Source organism: Fundulus heteroclitus, unplaced genomic scaffold, assembly GCF_011125445.2.
Source record: "Fundulus heteroclitus isolate FHET01 unplaced genomic scaffold, MU-UCD_Fhet_4.1 scaffold_219, whole genome shotgun sequence".
Lineage (NCBI taxonomy): Eukaryota > Metazoa > Chordata > Actinopteri > Cyprinodontiformes > Fundulidae > Fundulus > Fundulus heteroclitus.
The window spans coordinates 108110-125828 of record NW_023396631.1 but is presented as its reverse complement, the minus strand read 5'-3'; the positions used below and the strand labels follow the sequence as shown (position 1 = coordinate 125828).

Genomic DNA, 17719 nt, shown 5'->3' with positions numbered 1-17719 from the left:
TCTGTTTCAGTCAGTCTAATTCAGCTTTTTTAAGTATTTGGCACAGTTTGCAGTATAAAAGTTTATGCTTTTTTTTTTTTTTTTTTTTTTTAGATGTCTGAGCTTAAAATGAATCCCAGTGAGACTGAATGTGTGTAGACAGAGAGGCAGAGGACAAAATGATTCTCCAGAAGAAAGTTTCTACTTGTCACTGTGTCCACAATTTTTTAATTATTTTAATTCCAGTTACTAAAACATCTCAACTAGAAAACATGTTTAGCTTTTGTTCTGTCAGGTTGAAATGGTTAATTTAGTTTGATTTATAGATTATTTTACAGACATCAGAGATGGCAGCATAAATGGGGTTATTAACAGTGCAGAAAACTGATAGGGAAGATGAGTAATGATTTCATATTTTTCAGTTAAACACATGAGGTTGACTTCAATGAACTCCTGATGTTACAGGTGATCACCAACGTAACAAGGTGCCATTTTCTGTCCTCCAAAATAAGAGCTTAATCATGATGTTTGAACAAAGTCGGTATTTAATGCAGGGCATTAAATTAATTGGTTTTAAATTATTTTAGCATTTTTATAAAGCTGGTTATTTTTCTTTGCAGATCCTGGCATGAAGGGAGCATGCTTTCTAACAGACTTGCTTCTTTCTGTAGAATATCTGTTGCATTTGGGAGCTCGGAGAAGGATCCTCCGGACCTTGTTTGGAAAAGCTTCTTAGTTTTCTGGACCAGACTGAAGGCCTTATTTGATGTTCAACATTTTGTCAACATTTCCAGCCTTTTATTTGGTCTTTTGCTTGGTGATGGATATAAATGTTGTTGTAGCCCACTCCAAAAGCCCCACATAGTTAGATTTGGACTCCCCAATTAATGACAATAAATTGTAAGCCACCACTTGCTTCCATCTCGTTGTGCTTCCTGCTGACATAAAGACACATGCATGTGTTGCTGCTCTCCTCTATGCCCAGGCAATGTCACATCTAGAAAGCTTCCCTGTTCCCAGGTGGAGCTCCACACAAAACTGCTTTAGAGGACAATGCTATATCCCTTGCAGAATCTGGCACTGATTTTCAAAATCAGTTTGATTCTGGCTCGCATCTGTCGGCAGCCAGTTCGCGTATCTCTTCCGGCTCTCAGTCAGAAGAGGATGGTGTGATAGTGGGCGCTTTGAGAACTGCTCTTGCCCAGGTGCAGCTAGATGCTCCACAGAACTGAACTGTGGCTACCAGTGCTTTCTTTCGACGTCCTACTACTAGGTCGTCCTTTTTGGTTCCCCCATGTGCCAAATATGTGAAGGAGGTTCGTGCCTGTTGGGCCGACACTAAGGCCTTCTCACAGGCGACCTCTGATGGCAGGGCACGGTGGCCATGCAAGATGCGGCCAAGTTTGGCTTGGGCCATATGCCTTCTGTCAAACCTGCCATAGCATCCCTCATTGTGGCACCAGATGAGGTTTTGAGAGCTAATGCCAGATGTCCTTGTCCTCAGTGTCGTGTGACTGATGATCTGCTCTGTAGGGCCTATGACTCCGGGTCTCGTTTGGGGCGACTTGGTAACTCACTGTTGCATTTATTACTGGGTCTTTCAGCCTTTTTGGAGGGCTTTGCGATTGTTGCGCCTACTCAGGGGTTGATGGACGCATCGCTTCATACGTTTGATCTTTTGACAAGGGAAACTGGCCATGTCTTGTCTACCCTTGTTCAGACATGCCGCTAAGTTTGGCTGGCTCAGTCTCCTCAAAACGAAGCCTGTAGAAGGACCCTGATGAGCCATCCAGTGGTTCCTGGGGAGCTGTTTGGCTCTGCTGCGCTTGCAGCCTTGGAGCGGTCGGCCCAGGCTTCTCGTACCAGGCAGCAGTTGGCCGGTCTTCATCGCAGACGATTGCAGCATCCTGCTGGGAGTGCCTCTGGGTCTCTTTCACACACTTATCCTGTCCCGACTACACCCTCCATGGGGAAGCCACGGCCTGCTGCAGGGCCTGCTGCAAGACCTGCTCATGGCCAGTGGGATCTACCCAAGGGTCGGGCTCACATCGCTTCTCAACCCCGGCAGTTCACTCGGCAACCCTTCGGCCCTCTTAAGGGCAGGGGGGCTCGGAAATGACATCACTGAGCTGGCGGTGAGACACTTTACCCTGGACCAGCTCAATTGCTGGACCGCTCCCGTGGTGTCTACACTTACCCGGGGTTCCACGCTACAGTGCCGCTGCCAACCTCCTGTCCCTGGTCGAGTCAGGATGACGGTGATTCATGACCAGTTAGAGGCTCAGACTCTGAGCTTTGAGATGGACACCTTGATGGCCAAGCGTGCTATGTTGCCTGTCAACCCCCTGCGGGATCCAGGGGGCTTTTATTCAAAGTATTTTCTAGTCCCAAAAAAGACTGGCAGACTCCACCCAATTTTGGACCTGAGGGGTCTGAATGTTTTCAGACCATCCCTTTCCACATGTTGAGCATCAAGGATGTGCTTCAGACAATCTCCAGGCGACTGGCTCACTTTGGTCGACTTGAGGGACGCATACATTCATGTCCCAATTGCACCACATCATTGGCAGTTTCTCCGCTTTGCATTTTAAGGCAAGCATTTTCCGTTCAGACTTCTTCCATTCGGTCTCTCTCTGTCCCCACGTGTGTTCACTTGGTGCATGGCTGTGGCCCTGTGTCCTCTGTAGGACAAGGGGTTATATATCCTGCCTTACTCTGACAATTAGCTCATCTGTGCGCCCACAGAAGCTCAAGCGGATGCAGACACAAGCGCATTACTCAATCATATAGACCTATTGGGTCTTTGTGTGAACTGGCAGAAGTGCAACTTAGTTTCATCTCAACAGGTCACGTTTCTTGGAATCACGATGGACAACCTCACTATGACTGCTTGTCCATCGCCTCAGCATGTCGAGGGCGCACACACTCAAGGCGAGCCTTGAGTGTGTGTCAAAAAAGACAGCTTTTTCCTAGCCATGGTTCCGGTGAAGCAGGTGGGTGAGCTACATGTGTGATCACGACTCCTGTTGCCGTTGGAACCCAGCTGGTTCTGGTGTTACTCACTGTGGCCTCGTCTGCGAGCAACACTGTGTCCCTTCAGCTAACTTGCCTTGATGCGGATGGCCCTGATCAGCCTTTCTGCCCTGTTCGGGCACTGGAGGCATATGTCAGACTCACAGCTTCTCTGCTGCAGTCTGACAGTCTGTTTGTTTACTTGGTCTTGGTCTTTATTATTTCATAAAGGGCCTGCCCCTTCCTGGGGCCCCAGGAAGGGGCAGGCCCTTTCTAAACAGCGTCTTGCGTGTTGGATTGTGGACGTGGTAGAACAAGCGTACGACAGCAGCCTCTTGGTCATCCCCGAATACCTTTGTTAGGATTTACAGGATTAACTTGGCCGCCTTTCACCCATTGGAGGGGATCCTATCCCCGCACACATTCTCATCCCAGTGAGGTGGGCATACTTTCGGGGTTTGTTTTTTTCGGTGTGTGATTCCTCAGGACTCTGTTGGTAATCGTTATCCAGTGCTTTAAGCACCGCCTCCTGCGGTCAGTAGGGATTCATAGAACCGTAGTTATAATCGTAACTACGGTTCGTTACAATTTTGTTATCTATTGTACGTCATAAGTCCACCAAAGGGCGCATTGACAGCATAAATTTGTTTCAGCTCATTCAAGTTTAATAAACTATTTTCTAACATATTTTTCATACAACTTAATTGCAGTTGTTATAAAGTGAACCATAGCATTTTGTAGGAAAGGATGGAAATACTTTTATCCTTTTTTTAAATAATATAGCATGTTCAATGGTGACCCGGAAGTTATTGTGTTTGTGCATACCCAAAGGACCCGATGATACGGATTGTGGTACTGGTACAGATGGGGTTGTGACAATCACTCTTCATGTTAGAGTTATTTTTATTATTCTGTACATGTTTTATGTTTATTGCATTTATCATGTATTCACTTATTACTATTGAAAATGTTTTAAGGTTTGAGTTTATTCAGATAGCAGAGTGTTTTTCAGAGGACTGAACCCAAGTTGCCTACCGAGCTGCGTTTTGGTGTATGAATGTATGAATGAGTGTACAGCGCTTTGAGTAGTCAGCATGACTGGAAAAGCGCCATTTACCATTTAAATATGGTCTGATTAAAGTTCTGGCGTACTGTTACGCAAAATGTGACTCCACCCCTTAGCCAATCAGAGACAGTCAGCCTTGTGAAAAGATGTCTCCAAGTCGACTTGCTGTGGTTGGAAGGCCTGAAATGTGACCTAAAATTGTTTATAATGGAAAGTAAAAAAACTTCTAGAGCTTGGGTTGATGTTTATTTTTTTGCATAAATTGACACTTGTGTAACATTTGTTATCATTTTGTCATTCTTATCATGTAAATAGAAGAAAAAGCAATATTGGGTTCAAGAATTGACCAAAAAAAAAAAAACCTGCCCCACGTATCTGGTATCGGTTTACCTGATGTCAAAATAATCAGCCTTAAAAACCTGCATCAGTAGACCATTACTATATTCTATCTTTTTTCTTTTTTTCCCCACATCAACTTCCATTCCTTCAAACTCACTTCCTGATACATCGCTTCCCTCTAAGTCCAATTGTCACTCTTTGAATAGTAATGCCTTTTTCCTCTTTTTTCCACTTCCATGAAAGTCCGCACTCATCCCCTTAGCTGAGAGTTCAAAATGATCAATTAATCATTTACATCTCCAATTACAGAGACAATAAAGCAATCATGGTTGCTTTACCTATGCAGCACATTTTTACCCTCTACATTTCAAACTATGTCTAAAACAGGTCAGTTATCCACAACTGAGATCAGCAGAGAGTGAAACCTTGTTCCCTCCTTTAACTCAGCCAAGGTCACTGATGTCAAACCTGTGATGGTTTCTAACATCACTTCCCTCACTCCACATGAAATGATCCACTGTGGGGACCCCAGATGTAGGAGACCAGAACAGGATGGAGCAGGTAGATTAGACAAAAGAGATGCAGAAAGAGGAGCAGGTTGAAGGTGGCTTGAGGAGGAAGCTGTGGAAGGTGGAAGAGGGAAGAATGCAATAATGAGGGGATGAAGAACATTAAACTGGGAGGATGAAGAGATGTGAGGAGAACAGATGAGTAGAGATAAGGTGAGGATGAATGGATTAGAGAGGAAGGAAGCAAGGAAATAATGAACGTCCTGCAGAGGACAGAGAGATAAAATGTTTGTAGATAAAGACCCAAAAACGTCCAGAAGCAACTTGAATAATGAAGAATAAACAGGATGACAATAGTGCTGAATCAGCATCACTCAATGAAGACATCTGGACTCACCGAGCCTTTCTGCAGTTCCTCACAGCTGGAATCAGTCTCAGTCGTCCTGCTGCTGTTGTGTTGTACTTCTCCAGGTCCAACTCATCCAGAACCTCCTCTGACATCTGCAGCATGAAGGCCAGAGCTGAACACTGGATCATAGAAAGCTCCTTCTTTGATCTTTTCTCTGATTTCAGGAACTTTTGGATCTCCTGAAAAACTGAGAGGTCCTTCATCTCCATCAGACAGTGGAAGATGTTGATTTGTCTGTCTGGAGATGCCTGTGTTCTTTTATTCTTTAGATTGTTGATCACTTCCTGGATGGTTTCTGGACTGTTCTCTGTCTGACCCAGCAGGCCTCCTAAGAGTCTCTGGTTGGACTCCACAGAGAGGCCATGAAGGAAGCGAGCAAACAGGTCCAGGTGGCCATTTTTACTTCTGAGGGATTTATCCATGATGCTCTTCATGAAGTCCTTCAGAGATGTTTCACTGTATTTCCTCCCCAGGAACTTCTTCATCACCTCTGTGTTCCTGCTGGTGAAGCAGTGGAACATGTAGACTGCAGCCAGAAACTCCTGAATGCTCAGATGAACAAAGCAGTAGACTGCTTTCTGGAACATCACGCTCTCTCTCTTGAAGATCTCTGTACAAACTCCTGAGTACACCGAGGCCTCTGTGACATCCAGACCACACTGCTCCAGGTCTTCTTGGTAGAACATGATGTTTCCTTTCTCCAGATGTTCTAACGCCAGCCTCCCCAGCTTCAGGAGAACTTCCCTGTCAGCCTCCATCAGCTCCTGTGGACTCCTACCATGTCCTTCCTGGTACTTGTTCTTCTTCCTCCTGGTCTGGACCAGCAGGAAGTGAGAGTACATGTCAGTCATGGTCTTGGGCAGCTCTCCTCTCTGCTCTGTGGTCAACATGTTCTCCAGAACCGTAGCAGTGATCCAGCAGAAGACTGGGATTCCACACATGATGTGGAGGCTCCTGGAGGTCTTGATGTGGGAGATGATTCTGCTGGACAGCTCTTCATCACTGAACCTCCTCCTGAAGTACTCCTCCTTCTGGGCGTCGGTGAAGCCTCGTACCTCTGTTACCCTGGCAACACATGAAGGAGGGATCTGATTGGCCGCTGCAGGTCTGGAGGTGATCCAGACCAGAGCCGAGGGAAGCAGGTTCCCCCTGATGAGGTTTGTCAGCAGAACGTCGACTGATGACTTCTGTGTGACGTCAGAAACAAGCCGACTGTGGTTGAAGTCCAGAGAAAGTCTGCTTTCATCCAGGCCGTCAAAGATGAAGAGAAGTTTGTGGGCAGCCAGCTGCTCTGCTGGGAGCTTCTGGAGGGTTGGATGGAAAACATGGAGCAGCGTGAGAAGACTGTGCTGCTCACCTCTGATCAGGTTCAGCTCCCTGAACGACAGCAGAACCACCACACGGACATCTTGGTTCTCCAAGCCCTCGGCCCAGTCCAGAGTGAACTTCTGCACTGAGAAGGTTTTTCCAACACCAGCGACGCCGTTGGTCAGAACCACTCTGATGGCTCCATCTTGGCCAGGTAAGGCTTTAAAGATGTCGTGGCACCTGATTGGAGAGTCATGGAGGTTCTGGATCCTGGAAGCTCTCTCCAGCTGCTTCACCTCATGTTGGGTATTAACCTCTTCACTCTGTCCCTCTGTGATGTAGAGATCAGTGTAGATCCTGTTGAGGAGGGTTCTACTTCCTGGTTCATCACTTCCTTCAGTCACACGTTCACATCTCCTCCTCAGACTGATCTTATGTTCCTCTAGAACCTCCTGCAGACCAACATCTGCTGGAACAGAGAAGAAAAGACAACTGAAGGAAAAACATGATTTAGTGATGAAGTTGGAACAGAAACATCTGGAACATCAGGAGGTGTTATCATTAGAAGATCCCTTCGTTCACATGATGTGATGCTAACCAATCGGATCCGTCCTTAGAACCAGAACCTTGTTAGATGTTCTGCCTCTGCTTTGTGGCCAGTATCTGTTCACTGTCAGGATCTGATTCACAAAGCAGATCAGATGAAGAAATGCTGACAGAAACATGCAGCAGCTTTCAGCAACATGAACTCTTTAGCATCAGGTCACCATTGTCCTCATTTCTCTGTTTCTATCTGACCTTCTCCCACAAACACAGCAGCTACAGAAGAGGCAGAGAGACAGAAAATGTTTCCTGGCAGCATTTTCAGCCTTAATGAAGGAAATCTGGAGGAAATGCTCTAATCTGCCAGAGAAACAGCTCATTGGATCAGGTAGTGTTCACATTTCAGATGCATTTCTCACTCAGAGACTGGATTGGATGTTGTTAAAGAATAATTACAGATTAGAAATGACATGGGACTGATTTTACCCTTTAGAAGTAAACAGCAGATAGAAATATTCCATGTTTCTACAAATATATCTCCTGTAATCTGGGATCTATTGTCAGAGTAAATAAAGGTTTCTGTCTCTCAGACTTTCCTTCCCTCTTTCTGTAAAGCAGCCGAGCAGCAGGTTGTTTTCTCCACCTTTTTGTTTTCATGTATCAAAATGAGCAGCAGCTTTAAGGAGATGTTCAGTTTTAATGCATTTAGCACAAAGGGCTGAAAACAGAACCACTTCAAAGCAAACCCAATAGGTTGTTGGGTTGAACACAGACGTTACATTTACAGCAGCTGGAAATCCAGAGATTCAGGGGAATTAATTGATCACAGAAAGACTTTTAAACACTTGAAATTCCAAATCCTAACTAAAGACGTTGAATTAGTTCAACAGAGACGATAGAAGGAAGTTCTGATTGGAGATGTTCAGTCTCACCTGGAGCACAGCTGCTCTGATTGGCTGCCAGCAGTCCAGGTCCTCTTCTGGGTCTTTTCCCACACTGGGGGCAGGAGGAGGGTCCTGGTGGAGCAGACTGGACCCAGTATGACGTGATGCACTGTCTGCAGAACCAGTGTCCACAGCTGGTAGAGACCGGATCCATCAGGACCTTCTGACACAAAGCACAGCAGGACCGCTGCTCCTCCTCACCAACGCTGCTCCTCTTTCTCCATCTGTGAAGACATTTCTTCATCACTGAAACAGTTCACTACCAACAGGGTGAACTGAAAAGTACCTTGATTTTGCAGTGCATTGTTTTTCCGATTTTACCCACTAGGTGTCATTATTACTCATAGTTCCTTTAAGTACAGATTTTTACAACTTCAGCTACTTTTTAAAGCATCAACACAATGCAGTGATTGCAGGTAATGCTGGAGATCCTTCAACAATCTTGGTCTAACAGCTTGGAAGGCTCCATCTCCTTGGGTCCTAAAGTGGGTCTGAGGGAACATCTGCAGATTCTGCTCTGAGGACCTCAGGCTACAGCTGGAGGGTATTAAGGCTGGATCAAGTCACAGATGTTCTCTAACTTATATCTGCCTCTGTTAAGATGTTCAATATTTGCAGACACATTAAACCCTAATAGGTAACATGTAAAAATCACTGTAGGACGTATCAAGAAGTTCACTGAACCGTCGATCCACTAAAATAACTCCTGCTTGAAGAGAGAGAGCAGTCTTACTTCTGTGTTCTCGGCTCAGGCTGTCTGCAGTTTGTTTGAGCTGATCACATCAGATCTTAATAACTATTGAAGATTTCTTCTCATTAAAGAAGTTTTTCTCTGGTAATATCAATACTTTACTCTCATATCATCACTGCTTTATTCTGCCAATATTATGACTTTGATCTCCTAACCAAAAATTCTCTAATTGTCTTAGTGGTATTTGGACTTTCTTTACTTACTGATATGTTATTGTTCTAAAATTTGTTTTGTTAAAATAAAGTCAGTAATTATACTTTTTGTGTCCTCTTTTTATTTGAAAAAGTTTTGAAAAATATCGAAATACATGTTAATATTGGTACTAATACCAAACTTTTGGTATTGTTGTGACAACACTACAGGACAATAACAATATTACACAAAATAAAATATAGATTCAACAACAGCTACCTTTTAGGAATAACCTGATTAAAACCCTTTCAGTGCTTCTAACACTGCTGTTCACGTGATCAATAGTGTCCTGAACTGGTGTGGATTAGAAAAAGGATAACCTAAATATTTTGGTACTAATGAATGCTGTTTTAAACAAGAGCTACTATATTCACAAATGTGAATAAATACTGAGGAATTCTAGATAGACCTTGACCTCTACTTTGAAGGAAATTAAAATATATTACTATTTTTAAGTAAAACAGAAACAAATTATATCCCACTTAAGCAATTAAACCTACTTACAATTACACACGACTTTTTACTACTAACCAAATAGTTTTTCTTGAGGCCATCTATGCATATACCATAGGGCTTTAGTTTGTCATCCCCATCAATACGTCATACGTAGTTTGGTCTACAACTGACACATGAGCGCCATCTAGAGTGATTTCTTGCCCTCAGGTCATCCCCATTTGGATCTAATAGTCGCCTCACAAGGTTTCTCTGTCTGTGACAGTCTCAGCCATTCAACGTTTCTGATGCATCCACCTGTAGCCATGCTATCCACCAGATCCTTGTAGTTGTTGCTCATTAAAAGATGGCCACCTCTGCATCGTCCGTCTTAGTTTTTCTCTGCCAAAGCCGCTTTGTTGCAGCCTTCTCTCTAATGTCTGGTGGCTTAATTTGATAATATGGGATTCTTTCAAAACTGGCAAGATTTCCAGATTTGGAAAACCACTTCTGAAGCTCTGAGAAATGATGAATGAAATGACCCTTCTCCTGAGAACACTATGGAAAGTTATTATGATATACTAACTCATATATTCTTTGGTTCTTTTTCTGTCCATCCTGCAGATCTGCAGCATTTCCTTGATGGATTTGTTGGACAGAAGTGGCTTCTTGGTGGATCTCCTTGTCTGAAATTCTTCAGCCTACTCTGTGCTGATGCACTCACATCTACCTGCTGCCAGTGGAGAGCAAGCTCTGGACTGGAGGCTACAGGATTCTGTATCTTCCCTCTCAGTGGAGAACCTTCCTGGAGCTGGTTGGACGTCCTGCAGCCTTCATTCCTGCAGCTGAACTTCTCAGCTTCAGCTTCAGTCTGACTTAGTTTATATGTATCAGAGGCTGATAGTGTCTCACACACGATTATAATAGTTGTTGACAGCTGTCTTACCTTTGATCTGGGGGTCCAGGATCATTATTGAAGAATATAGGAGGATCTTTGGACCTGTCACTCTGCAGAGAAACACAGCTGGGTGCTGGAGACGTTGCTCTGTTCTCCTCCATGTTCCTCCAAATGTTCCTCTGTGTTTCCAGGCCTGAAGCCCCACTGAGAGGGAAACAGACAGTTAACATGTGATTCAGTTCCAGTTTGCTCTCTGAACCATCCTGTAAAGCAGGAGGCTGATTACATCCTGTGTAAAACTCTGACAAACATCTTCTCTTAGTTCCCAGCTGATGTTTCACAGTAGCTATGTTTACATTGACATAAGGAATCAGAATAAAGGCTGATAGGTATAGAAATGTGTGATGTAAACACAACAATATGAATACTGTGATTGGATTAAGTACAATCAGAATGAACCTTTATTCCCAATAAAAGAGCTGATCACGTCACATCAGATCTTAATAACTATTGAAGGATTCTTCTCATTATAGAAGTTTTTCTGGTAATATCAAGACTTCACTGTCATATCACTGCTTTATTCTGGCAACATTATGACTTTGATCTCCTAATTAAAAATTGTCTAACTGTCTTTGTGGTATTTTTACTTTATTTACTGATTGATATGTTATTGTTCCTAGATTTGTTTTATTCAAATAAAGTCAGCAATTATATTTTTGTGTCCTCTTTTTATTTAACAAAAGTATTGAAAAATATCAAAATATATGTTAATATTGGTACTAATACCAAACTTTTGGTATTGTGACAACACTACAGGACAATAACAAAATTACAGAAAACAAAATATAGATTTAACAACAGCTACCTTTTAGGAATAATCTGATTAAAACCCTTCCAGTGCTTGTAACACTGCTGTCCACATGATCAATAGTGTCCTGAACTGGTGTGGATAAGAAAAAGGATAACCTAAATATTTTGGTACTAATGAGTGTTGTTTTAAACAAGAGCTACTATATTCACAAATTTGATTAAATACTGAGGAATTCTAGATAGACCTTGACCTCTACTTTGAAGGAAATTAAAATGTATTACTATTTTTAAGTAAAACAGAAACAAATTACAACACATTAATGTAATTAAGCCTACTTACAATTACACACGACCTTTTGCTACTAACCAAATGATTTTTCTTGAGAGGCCATCTATGCATGTACCATAGGGCTTTAGTTTGTCATACCCATCAATACGTCATACGTAGTTTGGTCTACGACTGACACATGAGCGCCATCTAAAGCGATTTCTTGCCCTCAGGTCATCCCCATTTGGATCCATTAGTCGCCTCACAAGGTTTCTCTGTCTGTGATGATCTCAGCCATTCAACGTTTCTGATGCATCCACCTGTAGCCATGCTGTCCACCAGAACCTTGTAGTTGTTGCTCATTAAAAGATGCCACCTCTGCATGGTCCGTCTTTTTATTTCTCTGCCAAAGCCGCTTTTTTGCAGTCTTCTCTCTAATGTCTGGTGGCTTAATTTGATATTATGGGATTCTTTCAAAACTGGCAAGGTTTCCAGATTTGGAAAACCACTTCTATAGCTCTGAGAAACGATGAATGAAATGACCCTTCTCCTGAGAACACTATGGAAAGTTATTATGATATACTAACTCAAATATTCTTCGGTTCTTTTTCTGTCCATCGTGCAGATCTGCAGCATTTCCTTGATGGATTTGTTGGACAGAAGTGGCTTCTTGGTGGATCTCCTTGTCTGCAATTCTTCAGCCTACTCTGTGCTGATGCACTCACATCTACCTGCTGCCAGTGGAGAGCAAGCTCTGAACTGGAGGCTACAGGATTCTGTATCTTCCCTCTCAGTGGAGAACCTTCCTGGAGCTGGTTGGACGTCCTGCAGCCTTCCTTCCTGCAGCTGAACTTCTCAGCTTCAGCTTCAGTCTGACTTAGTTTATATGTATCAGAGGCTGATAGTGTCTCACACATGATTATAATACTTGTTGACAGCTGTCTTACCTTTGATATGGGGGTCCAGGACCATTATGGAAGAATATAGGAGGATCTTTGGACCTGTCACTCTGCAGAGAAACACAGCTGGGTGCTGGAGACGTTGCTCTGTTCTCCTCCATGTTCCTCCAAATGTTCCTCTGTGTTTCCAGGCCTGAAGCCCCACTGAGAGGGAAACAGACAGTTAACATGTGATTCAGTTCCAGTTTGCTCTCTGAACCATCCTGTAAAGCAGGAGGCTGATTACATCCTGTGTAAAACTCTGACAAACATCTTCTCTTAGTTCCCAGCTGATGGTTCACAGTAGCTATGTTTACATTGACATAAGGAATCAGAATAAAGGCTGATAGGTATAGAAATGTGTGATGTAAACACAACAATATGAATACTGTGATTGAATTAAGTACAATCAGAATGAACCTTTATTCCCAATAAAAGAGCTGATCACGTCACATCAGATCTTAATAACTATTGAAGGATTCTTCTCATTATAGAAGTTTCTCTGGTAATATCAAGACTTCACTGTCATATCATCACCGCTTTATTCTGGCAACATTATGACTTTGATCTCCTAATTAAAAATTGTCTAACTGTCTTTGTGGTATTTTTACTTTATTTACTGATTGATATGTTATTGTTCCAAGATTTGTTTTATTCAAATAAAGTCAATAATTATATTTTTGTGTCCTCTTTTATTTAACAAAAGTATTGAAAAAATATCAAAATACATGTTAATATTGGTACTAATACCAAACTTTTGGTATTGTGACAACACTACAGGACAATAACAAAATTACAGAAAACAAAATATAGATTTAACAACAGCTACCTTTTAGGAATAATCTGATTAAAACCCTTCCAGTGCTTGTAACACTGCTGTCCACATGATCAATAGTGTCCTGAACTGGTGTGGATAAGAAAAAGGATAACCTAAATATTTTGGTACTAATGAGTGTTGTTTTGAACAAGAGTTACTATATTCACAAATTTGATTAAATACTGAGGAATTCTAGATAGACCTTGACCTCTACTTTGAAGGAAATTAAAATGTATTACTATTTTTAAGTAAAACAGAAACAAATTACAACACATTAATGTAATTAAGCCTACTTACAATTACACACGACCTTTTGCTACTAACCAAATAATTTTTCTTGAGAGGCCATCTATGCATGTACCATAGGGCTTTAGTTTGTCATCCCCATCAATACCTCATACGTAGTTTGGTCTACAACTGACACATGAGCGCCATCTAGAGTGATTTCTTGCCCTCAGGTCATCCCCATTTGGATCTATTAGTCGCCTCACAAGGTTTCTCTGTCTGTGATGATCTCAGCCATTCAACGTTTCTGATGCATCCACCTGTAGCCATGCTGTCCACCAGAACCTTGTAGTTGTTGCTCATTAAAAGATGCCACCTCTGTATCGTCCGTCTTAGTTTTTCTCTGCCAAAGCCGCTTTTTTGCAGTCTTCTCTCTAATGTCTGGTGGCTTAATTTGATATTATGGGATTCTTCCAAAACTGGTAAGATTTCCAGATTTGGAAAACCACTTCTGAAGCCCTGAGAAATCCATCCATCCATCCATTTTCTAACCTGCTTAATCCCTCATGGGGTCACGGGGGGTGCTGGTGCCTATCTCCAGCGTTCACTGGGTGAGAGGCGGGGTACACCCTGGAGAGGTCGCCAGTTTGCAACAGGGAAACACAGACAGGAAAAAGCTCTGAGAACAGATGAATGAAATGACCCTTATCCTGAGAACACTATGGAAAGTTATTATGATATACTAACTCATATATTCTTCTGTTTTTTTTCTGTCCATCCTGCAGATCTGCAGCATTTCCTTGATGGATTTGTTGGACAGAAGTGGCTTCTTGGTGGATCTCCTTGTCTGAAATTCTTCAGCCTACTCTGTGCTGATGCACTCACATCTACCTGCTGCCAGTGGAGAACAAGCTCTGGACTGGAGGCTACAGGATTCTGTATCTTCCCTCTCAGTGGAGAACCTTCCTGGAGCTGGTTGGACGTCCTGCAGCCTTCATTCCTGCAGCTGAACTTCTCAGCTTCAGCTTCAGTCTGACTTAGTTTATATGTATCAGAGGCTGATAGTGTCTCACACACGATTATAATAGTTGTTGACAGCTGTCTTACCTTTGATCTGGGGGTCCAGGATCATTATTGAAGAATATAGGAGGATCTTTGGACCTGTCACTCTGCAGAGAAACACAGCTGGGTGCTGGAGACGCTGCTCTGTTCCCCTCCATGTTCCTCCAAATGTTCCTCTGTGTTTCCAGGCCTGAAGCCCCACTGAGAGAGAAACAGACAGTTAACATGTGATTCAGTTCCAGTTTGCTCTCTGAACCATCCTGTAAAGCAGGAGGCTGATTACATCCTGTGTAAAACTCTGACAAACATCTTCTCTTAGTTCCCAGCTGATGTTTCACAGTAGCTATGTTTACATTGACATGAGGAATCAGAATAAAGACTGATAGGTATAGAAATGTGTGATGTAAACACAACAATATGAATACTGTGATTGGATTAAGTACAATCAGAATGAACCTTTATTCCCAATAAAAGAGCTGATCACGTCACATCAGATCTTAATAACTATTGAAGGATTCTTCTCATTATAGAAGTTTCTCTGGTAATATCAAGACTTCACTCTCATATCATCACCGCTTTATTCTGGCAACATTATGACTTTGATCTCCTAATTAAAAATTGTCTAACTGTCTTTGTGGTATTTTTACTTTATTTACTGATTGATATGTTATTGTTCCAAGATTTGTTTTATTCAAATAAAGTCAATAATTATATTTTTGTGTCCTCTTTTTATTTAACAAAAGTATTGAAAAAATATCAAAATATATGTTAATATTGGTACTAATACCAACTTTTGGTATTGTGACAACACTACAGGACAATAACACAATTACAGAAAACAAAATGTACATTTAACAACAGCTACCTTTTAGGAATAATCTGATTAAAACCCTTCCAGTGCTTCTAACACTGCTGTCCACGTGATCAATAGTGTCCTGAACTGGTGTGGATAAGAAAAAGGATAACCTAAATATTTTTGTACTAATGAATGCTGTTTTAAACAAGAGCTACTATATTCACAAATTTGATTAAATACTGAGGAATTCTAGATAGACCTTGACCTCTACTTTGAAGGAAATTAAAATGTATTACTATTTTTAAGTAAAACAGAAACAAATTACAACACATTATTGTAATTAAGCCTACTTACAATTACACACGACCTTTTGCTACTAACCAAATAATTTTTCTTGAGAGGCCATCTATGCATGTACCATAGGGCTTTAGTTTGTCATACCCATCAATACGTCATACGTAGTTTGGTCTACGACTGACACATGAGCGCCATCTAAAGCGATTTCTTGCCCTCAGGTCATCCCCATTTGGATCTATTAGTCGCCTCACAAGGTTTCTCTGTCTGTGATGATCTCAGCCATTCAACGTTTCTGATGCATCCACCTGTAGCCATGCTGTCCACCAGAACCTTGTAGTTGTTGCTCATTAAAAGATGCCACCTCTGCATGGTCCGTCTTTTTATTTCTCTGCCAAAGCCGCTTTTTTGCAGTCTTCTCTCTAATGTCTGGAGGCTTAATTTGATATTATGGGATTCTTTCAAAACTGGCAAGGTTTCCAGATTTGGAAAACCACTTCTGAAGCTCTGAGAAACGATGAATGAAATGACCCTTCTCCTGAGAACACTATGGAAAGTTATTATGATATACTAACTCAAATATTCTTCAGGTTCTTTTTCTGTCCATCCTGCAGATCTGCAGCATTTCCTTGATGGATTTGTTGGACAGAAGTGGCTTCTTGGTGGATCTCCTTGTCTGAAATTCTTCAGCCTACTCTGTGCTGATGCACTCACATCTACCTGCTGCCAGTGGAGAGCAAGCTCTGGACTGGAGGCTACAGGATTCTGTATCTTCCCTCTCAGTGGAGAACCTTCCTGGAGCTGGTTGGACGTCCTGCAGCCTTCCTTCCTGCAGCTGAACTTCTCAGCTTCAGCTTCAGTCTGACTTAGTTTATATGTATCAGAGGCTGATAGTGTCTCACACATGATTATAATAGTTGTTGACAGCTGTCTTACCTTTGATCTGGGGGTCCAGGATCATTATTGAAGAATATAGGAGGATCTTTGGACCTGTCACTCTGCAGAGAAACACAGCTGGGTGCTGGAGACGTTGCTCTGTACCCCTCCATGTTCCTCCAAACGGTCCTCTGTGTTTCCCAGCCTGAATCCCAGCTGAGAGGGAAAGCAGACAGTTAACATGTGATTCAGTTCCAGTTTGCTCTCTGAACCATCCTGTAAAGCAGGAGGCTGATTACATCCTGTGTAAAACTCTGACAAACATCTTCTCTTAGTTCCCCAGCTGATGTTTCACAGTAGCTATGTTTACATTGACATAAGGAATCAGAATAAAGGCTGATAGGTATAGAAATGTGTGATGTAAACACAACAATATGAATACTGTGATTGGATTAAGTACAATCAGAATGAACCTTTATTCCCAATAAAAGAGCTGATCACGTCACATCAGATCTTAATAACTATTGAAGGATTCTTCTCATTATAGAAGTTTCTCTGGTAATATCAAGACTTCACTGTCTTATCATCATCGCTTTATTATGGCAACATTATGACTTTGATCTCCTAACTAAAAATTGTCTAACTGTCTTTGTGGTATTTTTACTTTATTTACTGATTGATATGTTATTGTTCCAAGATTTGTTTTATTCAAATAAAGTCAATCATTATATTTTGTGTCCTCTTTTTATTTAACAAAAGTGTTGAAAAAATATCAAAATACATGTTAATATTGGTACTAATACCAAACTTTTGGTATTGTGACAACACTACAGGACAATAACAAAATTACAGAAAACAAAATATAGATTTAACAACAGCTACCTTTTAGGAATAATCTGATTAAAACCCTTCCAGTGCTTATAACACTGCTGTCCATGTGATGATATTTTCTAGTTAAGTCCTCCACTGACACCAAGCGATAGCCTCTAACGACCCAGGACAGTGATGGGTGGGTCATTGATTTGACATTGACTTGCATCTGACAAACCCACAAACTGCAGGTTTGAATATCAGTCTCTTCATCGTTCAACAATTAAAACCAAGAAAAAATATTGCAAATGTTTTGTTTGATTAACAATCATTTTAACTTAATTGAAATTCAGCCAGGGCAGAGAACAGATACAGCATGTTCTACAGTATATTAATCTATCAAATAACGTTGTTTTTCCTTTGGTCAATATTTAAACAGAC

At 41.8% G+C, this 17719-nt stretch overlaps 1 protein-coding gene across 3 annotated transcripts in view; it reads right to left on the bottom strand.

Annotated features, from left to right (window-relative positions):
* The window catches only part of LOC110368210 (NLR family CARD domain-containing protein 3-like), a 48818-nt gene extending 32115 nt beyond the window's left edge, over positions 1–16703 (bottom strand). The window contains exons 1-7 of one of the 3 annotated variants that reach the window (XM_036129795.1): positions 16529–16702; positions 14548–14703; positions 12408–12563; positions 10431–10586; positions 8098–8333; positions 5303–7091; positions 4646–5017 (exon numbers count right to left, since the gene is read on the bottom strand). In XM_036129795.1, the coding sequence (XP_035985688.1) occupies positions 4963–5017; positions 5303–7091; positions 8098–8333; positions 10431–10586; positions 12408–12563; positions 14548–14703; positions 16529–16641 (2661 nt within the window). In that variant the 5' untranslated portion in view covers positions 16642–16702 and the 3' untranslated portion in view covers positions 4646–4962. Of the gene's footprint in view, positions 1–4645; positions 5018–5302; positions 7092–8097; positions 8334–10430; positions 10587–12407; positions 12564–14547; positions 14704–16528 lie in introns of those variants that run through there. The other 2 variants (XM_036129793.1, XM_036129794.1) reach the window with 2 other exon arrangements.
* Positions 16704–17719: the final 1016 nt, after the last annotated feature.